The sequence below is a fragment of the Oncorhynchus gorbuscha genome, unplaced genomic scaffold (genome assembly GCF_021184085.1).
Source record: "Oncorhynchus gorbuscha isolate QuinsamMale2020 ecotype Even-year unplaced genomic scaffold, OgorEven_v1.0 Un_scaffold_18:::fragment_4:::debris, whole genome shotgun sequence".
NCBI classification, from domain to species: Eukaryota; Metazoa; Chordata; class Actinopteri; order Salmoniformes; family Salmonidae; genus Oncorhynchus; species Oncorhynchus gorbuscha.
In genome coordinates this window covers 1-19907 of record NW_025744914.1, presented here as the reverse complement: position 1 = coordinate 19907, position 19907 = coordinate 1, and the positions used below count along the sequence as shown (strand labels likewise).

Here is a 19907-nt window from a genome sequence, read left to right as displayed (position 1 = left end):
CTATGTTGTTGTCTTAGGTCTATATTTATGTAAGTGTTGTGTTGTCATTGTATTGCTGCCTTGCTATGTTGTTGTCTTAGGTCTATATTTATGTAAGTGTTGTGTTGTCATTGTGTTGCTGCCTTGCTATGTTGTTGTCTTAGGTCTATATTTATGTAAGTGTTGTGTTGTCATTGTGTTGCTGCCTTGCTATGTTGTTGTCTTAGGTCTATATTTATGTAAGTGTTGTGTTGTCATTGTGTTGCTGCCTTGCTATGTTGTTGTCTTAGGTCTATATTTATGTAAGTGTTGTGTTGTCATTGTGTTGCTGCCTTGCTATGTTGTTGTCTTAGGTCTATATTTATGTAAGTGTTGTGTTGTCTCTCTCACACATGTCGGCCCTTCATATATAGGCTATGCGCAAAACTTTGTATGTATCAATCAAATATTTTTTATTGCTGAACACCTGTCAAACTCAAAACACAGGGACGTTGATTCGCGCGGGACTAGTATTTTCAGAGTACTTTGGAGTTTGCCAAAAAAACAGTAGGTTATTCTGGTTAGTCAATTTCCAGATTTCAGATTCCATTTAACCCATGCAAACAGTAGGCTACAGTTCACTTGACATGCCATAGACCTATTTAAAGTCCCATCTTGAGACTGTCGAATTTGTATCAAGCCTCACAATCATCACACATAACATAGCCAGCACTGCTATCATCCTCTTTTTACCACTTCACCAAATATTTTCAGAACATTACTTTTTTGGCCCTCACTTCTCTATATTTTCAACTTTCCGTTTGCACTTTTTGGCATTTGGAATTAAACCACCACAATGTCATTTTTGCCTCTAGATTGATGTTAACTTTTTCTACCTGTTCCCAAAAGCATTATTTGGCGATTGGCTGTGTAGGCTATTTGAATAACCGCTCAAATGCCTTGCATCTACTGTAGCCTGCCTGATTGGGCAACCATTTGAATCAGGTTTTTTCTCGGCAGTTTAGTTTAGGTCCAGGCACATAACATGCTGACCAGACCGCTCCAGTTGCATGCGCCAGTGTTGCAAAATGAATGTAAACATACATGTTATTCAATTATTGCACCCACATTGCTCTGCGTTGCCAAGGGCTAAAATAGAAGTCAGTTCTATTTGTGACGCTGATCATGGTGCAAGTCCTGCCTCTCCCATGTCCTCATTGGTTTATAGAAGCAGATACCCACATGCCATCTCCTCATTGGTTATGCCCACGTGGGTGATTGAAAGATGAACTGAGTTCGGTCGTGTTGTGGTAACTATGTAAGTTAGATGCCAATTGCCATATAAAGTCCAAAGAAGAAAACACCTGGAAGGAGGAGAGATGACTAGAAACGATTCCTGTGACCGTTTTATGTGTTGATTAATTGTCGGAGTAGAGGACCTTGTGCATTTTAGGTAAAATAACAACTCAACATTTATTTCCCAGGACAAATTAGCTAGCAACAGCAAACTAGCTAAATAGGACAAATTAGCTACCAACTGCAAGCTAGCTAAGTAGGACAAATTAGCTACCATCTGCAAGCTAGCTAGCTAAATTGCCACAAATGTTTAATGCTTTTCGACCTGTCCCCAAATTAATATAATTGGTTGAGTTTTTTATATTTTAACCTGCATGTCGTGATTGCGTTTGGTGTGGGGGGAGGGGCAAAATCAATTTGTGCACGGCCGGTTTGGGTACTGTGTAAGGCCAGTAATATGTTGTATTTTGTCAGGATGTTTCGGTTAACAGAAACATGCTAATGTAGGGATTTCTAGTGGTTCGCATATAAATTCTGATAATACCGAGCATGGACAAGGTTGTATCCATAGTTTCCACGTTTGTCTTCCGTGTTTTAAAAGAGTTCGAAAATTAGGTGGATATCATTGTATGAATTGACTTCGCAAAATAACATTTTAATGACAATATGTAAATCATTGTCATTTTTAACATGTTAACAGTTTCCGAAAAGCAATAAAGCACACTAGACAGTGCTATATCATGTATACAGTTACAGGTAAATGGCCACTGCCTCTTGTGACTAATTGCTTAAAGTGGATCTGACAGCGTTTTAACTACTTTGCAGATATGAAACAAACAGACATAATATCAGTCCAGATATCAAATTCCCAGTTTATACTTCAAAATCAACTTTATACGATGTTTTAAAAATAGGTTCTATTTGACTGAAAATCCCATGACATACAGTACAGTAATGCATTGTTGGCACAATGGATAAATGCAGTTCAATCCACAATTAATATAATACACCAATGCATTTCTTGCGATCAGGTTGCAAATCACAGCTGGCCTGCTACGTTATTTGCTGCCACAACCCATTCAAGATGCATTGTTTCAGTTTCAATTACTCAATATTTTGAACAAAAACGGACAACCAACTAAGGCTGGGAATGTCAATACAATTAAACCAGTAAGGGCAATGATCAGTCATAACGTGGCTAATAGGCTAGCGCACGTGTCAAACACAGGGCTCGTCGGCCAAATAGGACACACTCGCGAGTATAAAGTCAACAGTTGAGTCACCAATGGGACCCACAATTACAGCACTCGCATCAGTGAATTCAACTTCAATTGCGCTGATTTCGTGGGTCCCGTTTAAGCGTGCAGTGGAGGGAAAGTGTATAGACTCATGCCACAGTCCTAGCTAAGCTAGTAAAATGTTTTGAGTGCGCCAAACAGCAATGCTGCATTCAACCGTACCAGTGATCCATGCAGTGCAAAAAAGAAAAACATGTTTGAGGTTTAAATGTTGCAACAACCTATAGCTATGTTTTTGTTATTTAGAGTTATTAAATACCTTTTGACTAGGGTCGCAACATATTATGCACATCTGCAAGTATAGCAGCAAAGGCTGGTCAAATATTATTTCTCTCTTTTGTTTTAATATGTTAAAATACTAAATTGAAGTCGGAAGTTTACATGCACCTAGGCAAATACATTTAAAAACAGTTTTTCACAATTCCTGACATTTAATCCATCCTAGTAAAAATTATCTGTATTAGGTCAGTTAGGATCACCACTTTATTTTAAGAATGTGAAATGTCAGAATAATAGTAGAGCGAATGATTTATTTCAGCTTTTATTTCTTTCATCACATTCCCAGTGGGTCAGAAGTTTACATACACTCAATTAGTATTTGGTAGCATTGCCTTTAAATTATTTGACTTGGGTCAAACGTTTTGGATAGCCTTCCACAAGCTTCCAACTATAAATTGGGCGAATTTTGGCCCATTCCTCCTGATAGAGCTGGTGTAACGGAGTCAGGTTTGTAGGCCTCTTTGCTTGCACACACGTTTTCAGTTCTGCCCACACATTTCTATAGGATTGAGGGCTTTGTGATGGCCAATCCAATACCTTGACTTTGATGGCCTTAAGTGATTTTACCACAACTTTGGAATGCTTGTGGTCATTGTCCATTTGGAAGACCCATTTGCGACCAAGCTTTAACTTCCTGCCTGATGTCTTGAGATGTTGCTTCAATATATCCACATACTTTTCCATCGTCATGATACCATCTATTTTGTGAAGTGCACCAGTCCCTCCTGCAGAAAAGCACCCCCACAACATGATGCTGCCACCCCCGTGCTTCACGGTTGGGATGGTGTTCATCGGCTTCCCCTTTCCCTCCAAACATAATGATGGTCATTATGGCCAAACAGTTCTATTTTTGTTTCATCAGACCAGAGGACATTTCTCCAAAAAGTAAGATTTTTGTCCACATGTGCAGTTGCAAACCGTAGTCTGGCTTTTTTTATGGCGGTTTTGGACCAGTGGCTTCTTCCTTGCTAAGTGGCCTTTCAGGTTATGTCGATATAGGACTCGTTTTACTGTGGATATAAATACTTTTGTACCAGTTTCCTCCAGCATCTTCACAAGGTCATTTGCTGTTGTTCTGGAATTGATTTGCACTTTTCGCACCAAGGTACATTCATTTCTAGCAGACAGAACACGTCTCCTTCCTGAGCGGTATGACGGGTGCCTGGTCCCATGGTGTTTACACTTGCATATTATTGTTTATACAGAGGAATGTGGTACCTTCAGGCATTTGGAAATTGCTCCCAAGGATGAACCATACTTGTGGAGGTCTACAATGTTTTTTCTGAGGTCATGGCGGAATTCTTTTGATTTTCCCATGTTGTCAAGCAAAGAGGCACTGAGTTTGAAGGTAGGCCTTAAAATACATCCACAGGTACACCTCCAATTGACTCAAATTATGTCAATTAGCCTATCAGAAGCTTCTAAAGCCATGAAATCATTTTCTGCAATTTTCCAAGCTGTTGAAAGGCACCGTCAACTTAGTGTTTTTAATATTCTGACCAACTTGAATTGTGAAATAATCTGTCTGAACAATTGTTAAAAAATGACTTGTGTCATGTGTAATGGATGTGAAATGGCTAACTAGTTAGCGGTGGTGTGCGCTAATAGCATTTCAATCCGTGACGTCACTCGCTTTGAGACCTTGAAGTAGTGCTTCCCCTTGTACTGCAAGGTCCTCGGCTTTTGTGGATCGATGGGTAATGATGCTTCGTGGGTGACTGTTGTCTATGTGCAGAGGGTCCCTGGTTTGCGCGCGGGTATGGGCGAGGGGACGGACTAAATGTATACTGTTACACATGCACAAAGTAGATGTCCTAACCGACTTGCCAAAACTATAGTTTGTTAACAAGAAATGTGTGTAGTGGTTGAAAAAAAGTTTTAATGACTCCAACCTAAGTGTATGTAAACTTCTGACTTCAACTGTAAGTGGACATTATAAAGAGACATATTTTTTCTAATAAAACAATGGCCAGTTTGGGTCGCAGTTGCTAGCTATTTATTTAACAAGATAAAAAGACGAAGCCTAATGTTACCTAGCCATCGATTAAATGCAATTGTCTTCGCTTATGCCTGCCCATACCATAACCCCACCGCCACCATGGGGCACTCTGGTCACAAAGTTGACATCACCAAACCTCTCGCCCACACAACGCCATATACAGTGGGGCAAAAAAGTATTTAGTCAGCCACCAGTTCTCCCACTTAAAAAGATGAGAGGCCGGTAATTTTCATCATATGCACACTTAAACTATGACAGACAAAATGAGAAGAAAAAATCCAGAAAATCACATTGTAGGATTTTTAATGAATTTATTTGCAAATTATGGTGGAAAATAAGTATTTGGTCAATAACAAAAGTTTATCTCAATACTTTGTTATATACCCTTTGTTTGCAATGACAGATGTCAAACGTTTTCTGTAAGTCCTCACAAGGTTTTCACACAGTGTTGCTGGTATTTTGGCCCATTCCTCCATGCAGATCTCCTCTAGAGCAGTGATGTTTTGGGGCTGTTGCTGGGCAACACGGACTTTCAACTCCCTCCAAAGATTTTCTATGAGGTTGAGATCTGGAGACTGGCTAGGCCACTCCAGGACCTTGAAATGCTTCTTACGAAGCCACTCCTTCATTGCCTGGGGGTGTGTGTTTGGGATCATTGTCATGCTGAAAGACCCAGCCACGTTTCATATTCAATGCCCTTGCAAATGGAAGGAGGTTTTCACTCAAAATCTCACGATACATGGCCCCATTCATTATTTCCTTTACACGGATCAGTCGTCCTGGTTCCTTTGCAGAAAAACAGCCCCAAAGCATGATGTTTCCACCCCCATGCTTCACAGTAGGTATGGTGTTCTTTGGATGCAACTCTGCATTCTTTGTCCTCCAAACTTGACGAGTTGAGTTTTTACCAAAAAGTTATATTTTGGTTTCATCTGACCATATGACATTCTCCCAATCTTCTTCTGGGTCATCCAAATGCTCTCCAGCAAACTTCAGATGGGCCTGGATATGTACGGGCTTAAGCAGGGGGACACGTCTGGCACTGCAGGATTTGAGTCCCTGGCGGCGTAGTGTGTTACTGATGGTAGGCTTTGTTACTTTGGTCCCAGCTCTCTGCAGGTCATTCACTAGGTCCCCCGTGTGGTTCTGGGATTTTTGCTCACCGTTCTTGTGATCATTTTGACCCCACGGGGTGAGATCTTGCGTGGAGCCCCAGATCGAGGGAGATTATCAGTGGTCTTGTATGTCTTCCATTTCCTAATAATTGCTCACACAGTTGACTTCTTCAAACCAAGCTGCTTACCTATTGCAGATTCAGTCTTCCCAGCCTGGTGCAGGTCTACAATTTTGTTTCTGGTGTCCTTTGACAGCTCTTTGGTCTTGGCCATAGTGGAGTTTGGAGTGTGACTGTTTGAGGTTGTGGACAGGTGTCATTTATACGGATAACAAGTTCAAACAGGTGCCATTAATACGGGTAACGAGTGGAGGACAGAGGAGCCTTTTAAAGAAGAAGTTACAGGTCTGTGAGAGCCAGAAATATTGCTTGTTTGTAGGTGACCAAATGTTTATTTTCCACCATAATTTTCAAATAAATTCATTAAAAATCCTACAATGTGATTTTCTGGATTTTTTTTCTAATTTTGTCTGTCATAGTTGAAGTGTGCCTATGATGAAACTTACAGGCCTCTCATCTTTTTAAGTGAGAGAACTTGCACAGTTGGTGGCTGACTAAATACTTTTTTGCCCCACTGTACGTGGTCTGAGGTTGTGACGACCTACTGCCAAATTCTCTAAATTGACATCGGAACCGGCTTATGGTAGAGAAATTAACATTAAATTCTCTGGCAACAGCTCTGGTTGACATTCTGGCAGTCATCATCCCAATTGCACACTCCTTCAAAACTTGAGACATCTGTGGCATTGTGTTGTGTGACAAAACTGCACATTTTAGTGGCCTTTTATTGTCCCCTGCACAAGGTGCACCTGTGTAATGATCATGCTGTTTAATCAGTTTCTTGATATGCCACACCTGTCTTGTGGGTGGATTATCTTGGCAAAGGATAAATACTCACAATCATAGATGTCAACAAATCTGTGCACAAAATTTGATATAAATATATAAATATTGAAAAAATATTTCTCATGAAACATAGGAGCAACACTTTTCATGTTGTGTTTATATTTTTGTTCAGTGTACATATTTACAGAAAACCATTCAGGTGTATTTTGTGGATTTGGCAAAACTGTTTCTACTGCCTGTACACACAGTCCAGTTCAAAGTGAATGATGGCAGGCCCCTTTAATTTTTTTTATTTTACCTTTATTTAACCAGGCAAGTCAGTTAAGAACATATTCTTATTTTCAATGACAGCCTGGGAACAGTGGGTTAACTGCCTGTTCATGGGCAGAATGACAGATTTGTCAGCTCGGGGGTTTGAACTAGCAACCTTCCGGTTACTAGTCCAACGCTCTAACCACTAGGCTACGCTGCCTCCCCATGTGGCACATGGCTTCTTTGCATATAGATCTACTGTAGGTCTGATTGGCTATGGCACACCGGTCTCCGTAGACTCTGGTCCTGGTCAGGACAGATGTTTTAATTAAGTTTTATTTGCTGCAGTGTCTATTAATTGTCCAAATGCATGGCCGCTAGAGAATTTTCACAAATTACTTACTATACGTCATTCCCAAACATTCTGAGAATTTATGAAAATTTGAAAATGACCATAACTAAGTGCTCGCTTGTCAGAAAATGTAAAAAAAAATGTAAATAAAAAAAGGTGTCATATTCTTTCTAGGGGTGTATGTGAACAGATTTTAATAGGATTTCATGTTGCTAAAATGCTGTCAGTTCCACTTTAAGTATATCATGAGCAGAATAGGCTCTAACAATGTGAATTCCAAATCACCCGTTGTATAAAAATACATAAGACATGATTTACCTGAGGACCCTAGGTGAATAATTATGGTAATAATCATAAATTCTATGATTACAGTGACTATTGCTTCCATACAGTAGAGAACTAACCCAATAAACACAGTTGTGTAAACTAGAGTAATGTACAACACTCACCCACCGTATGTAAAAACACACATGACCCAATATTCAAGGCTTCCTCTCGTGCACCGCACACATCAATATTAAGATATTTATCATTTTAATTAGAGACTTTTTTCAATAGAGAGGTTCACTGTTGGTTGTTTGGCCTGTACACTTGTACCAAAGACCTATAGAGCCATATAGTTGATGGCTCTAACAATGTACAAGTCATATCCGGGACCTAGCTATCCGTATTTCATCAAAGATCCTCATCTATAATGGAGGGGGTGCTCAGCTATGGTGAGGGGTGTTACCTGATGGGAGCTGTCTCATCGCCCTTGTCCAGCCACTCCTGAGGGGGGATGATGTACATGCACCACAGGCCCCAGTTGTAGCCGTGGGCCGCATTGGCGTACTGCTGCACCTCAAATGTGTTGAACTTGATGTTGTCGATGGCCGGGAGGATGATCCGGGTGTGGTCCTCCTTCACCCTGGTCAGGATAGGCTCCGCCCTTAGTTAAGAGAAGAGACAGACATCAGGGATGAGCTACTGTACTGTGACACTGTCATAGAATAGTTTTCTCAAGCACAACCATCAAACAAACATCCATCAACATACCTTTAGGTGGGTAAAACAGTAAGGAAATCAATTGAATACATATGCCCAGCAATAAAAAAGCAGTGTTGGCTCCCTTGAGATCTTTAGCTACTATTTCCCATGTACAGGGTTGCCAGTGATCCTCAATAAAAATCCTTTCTCCAAAAGCCTGCCAGTCTTAGACAATGGGTCGTGCTCTAGGGTGTTGTTTGGCACATTCTGTGTCAGAGTACATCAAGCAGTGAGAAGCAGTCTTGGTGTTGGTGTCCCCAGGTCATTGAAGTGGCTGGCTACAGAATTGATGTGTTTGTTTCCTTTCTTTCCTACTCCTTTGGCCTAAAGCATGCATGCTGATACCGTTAGATAGATGGTAAGGGAATAATCCAGGATCGCTGTCAATGATTTAGCCATACTGTCAGCCCTGGCTATATTTTGATCATCTGTCTAATGTCGGACAGTTCAGTACAGTTTTAGAGCAAATATCCATTCCTGACAAGCATGATTCTCAATCTGACAGGAGGCTGCAATTACGACTCCTATTTAAGGTAACTCTTAAAAATACCCTCTCCCTTATCTCTCTCCATTCTAATCCTCTATCTCCCTCACCACCTTTTCTTAAACTCTTTCCTCTTCTCTCTCACTTCCTCCCCTTTCTCTCCATTTCTTTAAAACCAAGCCCATTTATCTTCCAAAAGCAGAATTATTCTTCATCACATCAAGGTAGTGGAAAGAGTGCAGAGGAATGGATCCACATGGAGCTATAAGTGGGTTTGCCAGTAAAAATGACTGACAGAGGCACTACTTAGTAAAGCAATCATTTAATAACAGTGGAGTGATTGTTAAAAGCTTCCCATCTCTTTGAGAAAGATTGGCATATGAGAGACCTGGGTCTCTACTTACTTTAAGGCATAATGGCAATGCTAAAAGTCTGTGGGAGAGGGGTTGAGTTCACCATCTGCTGTTGGAAAGTTGGTTTGTATCCAGGTAAAGAAAGGTGTTGATGAACCAAATTGTCTGACAAACATTATTTACCATATGTGCTTTGAAGTCAAACTGGAATGATGAAAACATAATAATTGAAGGGTGATAAAGAATATTGCAATGCTACTTAATATTGTCAATGAACACTTTGAAATTCATTGAAAATGACTGCATAAAGATTCATTAACTCCAGGATTTGTGTATAGCCTCACATGCTGACATGTTGCTGATGGTACATCCTGTATTCATTCTCTAACCTTGAGGACCCAGAACCCCCTTTTCCAGTACACTCCATCAGCCATTCATCTTCCCTTGTCCTTCAGAGTCTCGGGTACAGTAGCACCCCAGAGGTAGTTAGCAGCATGCTCAACACTAGCTACCTCAATAGGTACCTCAGGGATCCCAGTGTTGATGAGGGAGAAGACAAGGCGTAGAAACAATGAGGGATCAGGTTTGACTGATGATGCTTGTCATTTTCCCCCTCTGCTCTTCCTCTCTTTTCATATGCACCATCACCGGGAGGGTTATTCACCGACATCTGTCCAGATTCAATCTGGTTTCATATTCAAATAGTGTTTTTTCCCTCAGCGATGACTCATGTAATATTGTGAATACATTGTGGCAATAGGTCTTACCATTAGTTGTTACTCTAGAGCTTCTCTCATTTTATTCCTACCTTGCCTGGTTTCAAGACTTAAAAAAAAAATGTACAGACGTTTTGGAAAAACGAATTATTGTATCCGTTGTTTATTTTCATGATTTGATTTATTGAATGTCTACATGCTCCAAAATAAACAGCCTTGCGTGTGTTTTTAACAAACTCAAAACCAATTAAAATATTGTCTAATATTACGATCAACACTGATTTTCCCAACCTAAGCAAAGTCACACATACCTGGGGTCGTGGAGCGTCATATGGCAGGATAAAAATCTGCTCAATCTCTATCTGTGTGTACTTGAGTCTACATGCCACCTTCTGAGGATGCCTCCTCTCCCTATCTGTCCTACCTTTGTCCTCTGTACAGAGCCCAGAACGCAGGCCGTGTGAGATTACAACTCCATTTTTCCAGATTAATGGAATTCCTGTTTGAAAAGTTTCTCAAGCACGGATTTATCAGATAATGGGATCTAGCTTCATTCACAACCATACACACACAGAACTGCAGGCGCCAAGTGCCTAAAATAGGATCAGTTTAATTTGTTTGCAGGCCAAATGCAGCAGAACATGTAAATTGCCTGTGCAGAAAGTAGAGGCAATTTCATTGTGACATACTGTAGCTTCCATTTATGAGAACATTAACGCTGTGTGTGTGTGTGCATTCTCATTTCTGTGTGTGTTTGTTTGTGTGTGAGAAAGAGAAAGAGAGTGTGTGTGTGGGGATCTCAGACTTCATCGCTTCCGGTCATGTTCTAGCACAGGGATGGGCAACTTTGATGGGTGAGGGGGCCACAAAAAAGCTGAACTCATCATGAGGAGCCACAGTGGCTTGTGGGTCTGTGTATCTACATCTGATGATCAATGGCCCCCACCCCGGTCAGTAATTCGACCATGCTTACTGCAAGTTTAGATAGCTGGCCACTAGACTAATTTACCAATCTGAACATGTGCTAATTGAGTGACTGCCGATGCACAATCAAATTTTGAAATTGCACCTTGTGTATTCTATTATTCTAACTCTCAAAAGTAAATTGAGATCCCGACTGAGTTCCTAAAAAAATGTCGGGTGAAATTGGTCCGCAGGCCTATAAAAGGGGGTCCAAGTGCCACCAGTTGTCCATCCCTGTTCTAGCACATTAAGACTGTACACTGTGCACAGATCTTAGACTATCCAGTCTTCAGAGTTGTTTCTTTGGATAAATAATGCTTGAATCTGTAGCATAAATATCAATATTATATACTAATCCTGTATAAATGACTGCTCCAGATGAAATGTAGGGAAGGTAATTCACACTGAATTTAAAGTTACAGTGAAATAGATTTTGCCAATATCCCGATAGATTATTGAGATGATTGAAACTGTATGTTTTCAGTTTACCTGGTATACATTATAGGCTTGGGGGTTAATTCAGGCTGATTTGATAACGCTGTTTTATTAGCAGTATAAATCTCTGTCTATTCTGTATTTTTGGATGCCTGCCTGGTATGTGGTCTGTGAAGCACTCACTGTGTAAGCGTTTATACCATCCTTCTCTTTTCAAGATGGATAAACACTGAACCAAGGCCAGTCAGTCAGAGCGAGGGGGAAAGGAAAGGCATGTTTCACTTTAGCTCAGAGTTCAAAATAATACTTGTAGTAATAGACCTGCACAGCGCAGCAACACTGTTTTCATTATATCCATTAAAAGCAGGAGCACCGGAACTGGCAGTGTGAATCCAGGCCCAGCCAATCAGGGTGGCTATTATTGTTTTTATATATTTTCTTTGTAACCTATTCACCAATAATGCAATATATGGTCCACTTGATTCAGCTGCCCTGAATGCCCTGCATTCCCATTTTAAACCATTTTATTAGTGTGAAGATAGAGAGCTAAATCAGGTGCACCTGTAGTCATACCGCTGGCTAATTGGATAACTTAGATCACTGTGTCTACAGCAGCTTCCATGAGCCCACAGCAAAGTTGATACTGACTGTAGAAAAGGCTACTGTAAGAGTTAAAAACAATGCCTAGAGAGAGATTGTCAAAGAGTACAGAAAATGAGTGAGTTTTATTTGTTTTAGGACTACAACCGTGTTTTTTTCAACACTTGTAGATATCCTACTCTCTTCCTCCATCCAATTGACCATCAGTCCAGTGAGATAAAGGTTATTTCAATTTACGCTCTGATCGCAAGTTGTAGGCTACAACAACTGACCTATTCCCAGTGTCATCATATAGCCTAGATTGACACTCCAGTTTTGAAATATAAGGGTTATTTATATTAAGGGGAAGGCCTACATGGAGAAAATCAGACCCCTCTTATATGAAATTAGGCAAATGAATGAAACAATATCTATTTCCAGTCAATGGCCTATCATTTTTAGGAATGTAATTTAATTGGAAATAGAACTTAGCTCTGTGCTTCTCCACCCATGCACTATAGGGAGGCCCTATTGATCTCACACAATACATTGTAGGAGCACTTGATCTCCATCATCCAGCAGAGAATTGCATTGTGACTCAATGTGATCTCGACTAAGAAAATGTTGGTGACCACTGTTCTAGTCTATATAGGTTATGGAATATTATTATGTGTATTAGAATACTGTTATAATTTACCTTTCCTTTGATGGTGTTTAATATACAGTGTGTAACCTAATCTAAACCTGATCTACTTTGATTGGCCTGCTCCCGAGTTGCGCAGCGGTCTAAGGCACTACATCTCAGTGCTTGAGGCATCACTACAGACACCCTGATTCGAATCCAGTCTGTATCACAACCGGCCGTGATTGGGAGTCCCATAGGGTGGCGCACAATTGACCCAGCATTGTCCGGGTTTGGCCAGTGTAGGCTGTTATTGTAAATAATAATTTGTTCTTAACTGACTTGCCTAGTTAAATAAAAACTAAATTGTTACATTTGTGGCTGCCTACCCTACTATCTCCTGGTCTCTGAGACAGTGATCTGAGAGATTTCCAAGCCTATTAGGATTATTACTGTTATATCAGGGCATTGTATTCTAGTCTCATAGTCTATTAATTAAGCTATAGGCCTCTAGTGTATTATGTGCAGGTCTGTGAGTCATGGATTTACATAGGCCTACAAGAGTATTTGATCCGTAATGTAAAATCACATGTTAAATGGTTTGTTGTGTGCGATCGATTACATTAAGGTATAGGGTAGGTAATGCTTTTATGATAATTTAATGATTTGAGTGCCTACATTTAGTCCCACAAACATTTTGGCTGGCTTTGCCATCAACAGATTTCTGCCTATGCCACTGATTTAAAAGTGATTCATTTCCAAGCTTTGAGAAATATGTCAGATACATTTTTAATTCTTTCGCACATTTAACTACATGGGATAAGGTCTGTGGGTAGCCATCTATCCCATTTCCTTTGTTTAGAAAACAAGTGTTTACTTCACAAATTTGTCTAAGATAAGCACCTAATTGAATTCTGTTTAAATATATAAAACATTTCTGAACTACGAATCCAACGAATGCAAAGCACACAATCCAAACCAGTTGAGACGTCCTTGGCAGAGGTTGGAACAGTCATATTGCTCTTTTCTCTTTTATTGGTCCTATTTTCCATTCGCTGACCTCAATCTGAATCCTGGGAAACGGTGGGATCACAAGGTGCAGCAGCATCACAACACCATCAAAGCGTGGGGTTGTGAGCCGTGCATTTCACTACAGCCATGCAGCCAACATCCAACACCCACAACCTCTAATCTCCCCCACACACTCAGCAGGCACACATACACACATAGCGCTCGCATGAACTATTCATTAATAACCTGAGATTGCAATGGTGCAGAATAAAAAAATAAACAATATCAATTTATCTGAGGCTCTCCCTGTGAGTTCAGAGTTCAGGAGGCGTAGATGCTTAATACAACCCTGTTGTATTTCCACCACATTAATTGTATTTACTGAACAGAAAAATTGAGCTTAGTGGGATTAGAATGTTCGCCTCGGAATGAATGACCCTGCTTCTCAGCCTTGGATATATAGTTGTACTGGAATGGCTTCAGAGGGAGGAAATGGATTGTGCACATATTTAGATGACACAAAATAATGCAATGATATAACATCCTGTAAAACTGAATGTGTTCCATCCATTCCATTTGTGAAAACTATTCACATGAGAACTATCCACACTTAAATAAACCAAGTATGATGCAATTATATCTAACTATCCTATAAATCCAAAAATGTGTGTAATCAATTGCATACTAGACACAATCAATGACACTCTTACTGACAGTTGTAGCTGCTTTGCGTGATGTATTGTTGTCTCTACCTTTGTGCTGTTGTCTGTGCCCAATAATGTTTGTACCTTGTTTTGTGCTGCTACCATGTTGTGCTGCCGCCATGTTGTGTTGTTACCATGTTGTTGTCATGTGTTGCTGCCTTGCTATGTTGTTGTCTTAGGTGTGTTGTGTGTCTTTGTAGTGTTGTGTTGTCTCGTCGTAATGTGTGTTTTGTCCTTTATTTTTTAAATCCCAGGCCCCTGTCCCCGCAGTAGGCCTTTTCCCTTTTGGTAGGCCGTCGTTGTAAATAAGAATTTGTTCTTAACTGACTTGCCTAGTTAAATAAAATAATAAAATACAAAGGGTAAACAATATCAACTAGACAGCTTCTTGGCTTCAGAATGCCAGCAGGTTCACTTGGCTAAGCAAACTGGATGCCTGGGTATGCACTAGTAGTTTTTACAAGGTCATTCACTATGTCTCATGACAAAAAGGCAGGGGAACAATCCATCTCACTTATTACTGTAGTATGTGCCATATTGCATAGTCATATGATGATGAATACAGGGGCTTGGACACTTCGAAGGTTGCGGGCTAGCAGAACAATACACCACATACATTCAACAAATTTGTCATGTTTTTTCCCCCTATTCCCACTGAAATAGATTATATTATGCTCAGCTCTGTGTACACATACTGTATAAGTACACTCACAGTTGAAGTGGGGAAAAATGAAGGAGAGTCGGACCAAAATGCAGCGTGGTGGTTACTCATGTTCTTCAATGACGAATAGCGAAATACATGAAATAACAATACAAATACAAAACAACAAACGAAACGTGAAAACCTAATACAGCCTGTCTGGTGAACAACTACACAGAGACAGGAACAATCACCCACAAAATACACAGTGAAACCCAGGCTACCTAAATATGGTTCCCAATCAGAGACAACGAGAATCACCTGACTCTGATTGAGAACCGCCTCAGGCAGCCAAACCTATGCTACACCCCTACTCTGCCGCAATCCCAATACCTACAAAACCCCAATACGAAACACAACAAAATAAACGCATGTCACACCCTAGCCTAACCAAATATATAACGAAAACACAAAATACTATGACCAAGGCGTGACACTGCATGCAACACAACCTGTTTCTTGCAAGAATGTAGTGGCTGATGCTTTTCATCTCATATACATTATCACTATGTTTTTTAACATATAACAGCTTATTCGATAGAATCACTGGGGGCCAAGTGCACAGCTGTACTTTTCAGAAATAGAGACTCATGCAAAGCAAATGCACGGCTGCCGTATCGAACACGCTTTAAATGTAGAGTGTGAGTGTGAGGGTATGCGTGCGTGCGTGCGGCGTGAGTCATGAAGGCAGCAAGTGAGCTAACTCAAAGGATCATTTTGATAGATCCCTGCATGTAAAACAGGGGAGCGAACATCAGAAACAATGAGGGTGGACCCGTGGAGGTGAAAGGATGGTGAGGGGGCGGAAAAGCACATCCATTTTTTAACAGGAGCAGATGGGGAAACAGATGAGGGAACCACCAGGGTATCAATTATCATCACCCACTCCAACTCCTGATGAAACCAACCAACTCCCCGATGTAGCTGGCTGACTGGCAGAGACACCCTGTGGGTTTGGAGTGTCCATTACGTTCTCACTAAAAGCACTCCTGGGTGAAAATCGAGGTACATGAGATCCTCCTCTGCCCAGAGGTCAAAAGGATGACAGTGATGAATGATTGGCGGATCAGATCACAGTAGATGGACTGTCTGTGGCTATATGTGATTTGGTTTGATTTTGTATGATACTATCTGTGCTCCTATTTGTGTATGTCTTTTTCAGCTTTGATGCTGTTTATTATAGTCAAATCTGTGTTGGAATCATACAGTTGTTTATTCATAAGTAGGAAGGAGGAGACCAGGACTTTTTCCTGACCATGTGACCTGACTTGGTAAATCTAGTCAGACCACGTGACCTGACATGGTAAACCTAGGCCCTAGATTGTCATGTTACAGTCAAACTCTATGCTTTATTCATAACACGATAGAATGCAATACTCTTGAACAAGATATTTAACCACAATTTTATTGAAGCGATATGTAAATATATTCTGCAAATATTTGCCGTCTTCGCTTCCCTTTCTGGCTGATGTTTCAGTTATGAAGCAGTGGTGGTATGTCGTTAGGTGAAGTGCCTGAGCTACAGCCAGGGAGGCAGACAAACAACTTATTACCCAAACCTTTGGTTCCAGCCCTCCCCCAGCTTCCCCCCAGCTTCCCCAGGAACACACCACACGCTCTACGTCTTGAAAAGCCTGACAGGATAACAGGCTCAAATTAGGTGCCAATTACAAGGCGCTTGAGTGTCTTGTTTGGTGGTAAAGCATAGGTGCCAGCCAGACATTGGGTTGAGACCCCCTTAAGTCATTTCCATCATGCTTATAACACTAAAGCCTAAGGCTGGAGGAGGGTGAAACAATGTGGCAAAAACAACATTTAATCTGTCATCTCTTATGTCATTGTCCCACCACCGTAAAAACAAGGTTTAGGCTTATTTCAGCGACTTACACTACAGTACAGTACAGGTAACATAATTGAAACTCAGTGTATTTTCTATTGGCCATTAGTCACAGTTCAGAAGTGATGAGTTTGAATCTCAGCAAAAGCTTATTAACTGTTCTAACTAATTCAAAATGGAGGTCATGTTCCCTGAATGTGCTGCCTCAGTAACAATTCCTCATAGCGTAAGCACAGTTTAGCTGATGCTTAATCAAAATGCTTGAGGGGCGACCCGCATATTTAATCTACGATTATGTAGGACTACAACCACTGCACTCTAACATGAACCCCAAGAGTAAAAAGGACAATGAGGAGATACTGTATGAAGATGAAGCACAGTTCTTACCAGGCAGTGTTGAACTCTACATGGGCATCAAAGAAACCTACAACCGGGGCGGTTGCAGCATTCCAACCGTGTATCCTGGCTCTGATCAGGCCTTCCCTCTTACTGTTGCGGACGATCTTCACCAGACCTGGGTAACGCTTGTTCACATACTGGTCCAGATTGAACTTCAGCTCCACTGGAAAAACAAGAGAAAGAGAATCAGTTATTTTGGATAACAGAAACACTGAAAAGTATTGACTTCACTGCAAATGGGCCTGTGAGTAAGATCTTCATGGTCACCTGTTCTATTCTGCGTATGTGACAAATAACATTTTATTTTAAAATTTGATTTGAAATGAATAGCTTGCAGAAAATGTTGAATCTGGTATACAACAATACATTTGTTATGCTGAAATGAATGGGGATATGAATTGCCCCAGGAACAACACACAACAAAGCTCAGCATCATGAGTTACATAGAGTAAGTAAAACTAGAGCGACCCAGCACAACACAGATGACCTTATTCTTTCTGTACTGTAAAAACTTTCTCTCCCTCTTACTCTACTCCAAGGGATGAGGCTAGCTTTCTTTCCGTGTCACTGTCATCCCTGGAAATAAAGGCTATGAGGTAAACAAGCAATTCTACAAATGGCAGACTAACTGAATGAATGAGCCCAATGTAATGTTTGTGGAGGATTAACAAGTGTTTGAGGTTCTCCGATCAGGTTGCACATACTCAACTTTCTATGGGAGGGAGAGAAAGAATAATAAGGGCAATTGGCCTGGGACTGACACCTGGGATTGACGCCTGGGATTGACGCCTGGGACTGACGCCTGGGGCAGTAGCCTGGGACTGACGCCTGGGACTGACGCCTGGGGCAGACGCCTGGGACTGACGCCTGGGGCAGTAGCCTGGGATTGACGCCTGGGATTGACGCCTGGGACTGACGCCTGGGGCAGACGCCTGGGGCAGACGCCTGGGGCTGACGCCTGGGATTGACGCCTGGGATTGACGCCTGGGACTGACGCCTGGGGCAGTAGCCTGGGACTGACGCCTGGGGCAGACGCCTGGGGCTGACGCCTGGGATTGACGCCTGGGATTGACGCCTGGGACTGACGCCTGGGGCAGTAGCCTGGGACTGACGCCTGGGACTGACGCCTGGGACTGACGCCTGGGGCTGACGCCTGGGACTAACGCCTGGGGCTGACGCCTGGGGCTGACGCCTGGGGCTGACGCCTGGGGCAGACGCCTGGGACTGACGCCTGGGACTGACGCCTGGGACTGACGCCTGGGGCAGACGCCTGGGGCAGATACCTGGATCTGACGCCTGGGACATACGCCTGGGGCAGATGCATGGGGCTGACACCTGGGGCTGACACCTGGGGCAGACGCCTGGGGCAGACGCCTGGGGCAGACGCCTGGAGCTGTTGCCTGCTCCGCACATAAATCAACCTCTGAATGAACACCAGGGCTAATCTGTATGTGACAAATAAAATTTGATTTGAAGTTGACATTTAAATTGGTTAAGGTTAAGAATAGGGTTAAGGTTAGGTCAGGGTTATGGTTTGGTTAATGGTAGGGGTTAAGGTTACTAACCGTGAGAGTATGGTGCATGTCTCTGTGTCTTTGTGCCTGCCTGTTGGCTTATGTGAGTGTGAGGACGCATTTATGTTTGTTTACTATAATGGTTTATGACCTATGTGCAAACTGTGGCTACACAGATGCAGCTAAAAGATGATGAAACCCAACAGAGTGCAATAATTGCATGGCTGTTTTGGTGGGAGGGAGAAATGTTAAAGGATCCCCTCTGGTGCACAGCAAATAAATAGAAAGCTGGAATGCATCGGCAGCACCGGAGAATTATGGACCAAGGAATAGGTTTTAAAGGGATTGACAGTGCAAAACAGAAAATATGAGTTTTAATTGAATAGCCCCCGCGACATGCAGCTGTTCAGGGAAGTCAAGAACCAATACACGTAGTCAGTCAGGAAAGCAAAGGATAGCTTTTTCAAACAGAAATTTGCATCCTGTAGTGCATCCTAACTCCAAAAAGTTTTGGGACACTGTAAAGTCCATGGAGAACAAGGGCACCTCCTCCCAGCTGCCCACTGTATTGAGGCTAGGTAACACGGTCACCACTGATAAATCCATGATAATTGAACATTTCAATAAGCACTTCTCTACGGCTGGCCATGCCCCCCCGCAGCTACTTGCCCGAGCCTCCCCAGCTTCTCCTTCACCCAAAACCAGATAGCAGATGTTCTGTAGGAGCTGCAAAACCTGGATCCGTACAAATCAGCTAGGCTAGACAATCTGGACCCTCTCTTTCTAAAATTATCCACCACCATTGTTGCAACCCCTATTACCAGTCTGTTCAGCCTCTCTTTCATAACGTCCGAGATCCCTAAAGATTGGAAAGCTGCCGCGGTCATCCCCCTCTTCAAAGGGGTTGACACTCTAGACCCAAACTGTTATAGACCGCTATCCATCCTGCCCTGCCTCTCTAAAGTCTTCGAAAGCCAAGATAATAAACAGATCACTGACCATTTCGAACCCCACCGTACCTTCTCTGCTGTGCAACCTGGTTTTCGAGCTGGTCACGGGTGCACCTCAGCCACGCTGAAGGTACTAAACGATATCATAACCGCCATCATT

At 41.9% G+C, this 19907-nt stretch overlaps 1 protein-coding gene across 1 annotated transcript in view; it reads right to left on the bottom strand.

Annotated features, from left to right (window-relative positions):
- The window catches only part of LOC124017325 (polypeptide N-acetylgalactosaminyltransferase 9-like), a 96720-nt gene extending 78024 nt beyond the window's left edge, over window positions 1-18696 (bottom strand). Inside the window, exons 1-3 of the mRNA XM_046332580.1 lie at window positions 18045-18696; window positions 17272-17446; window positions 8185-8382 (exon numbers count right to left, since the gene is read on the bottom strand). Of these exons, the coding sequence (XP_046188536.1) occupies window positions 8185-8382; window positions 17272-17446; window positions 18045-18696 (1025 nt within the window). The remainder of the gene's footprint in view (window positions 1-8184; window positions 8383-17271; window positions 17447-18044) is intronic.
- Between the last annotated feature and the right edge of the window lie 1211 nt (window positions 18697-19907).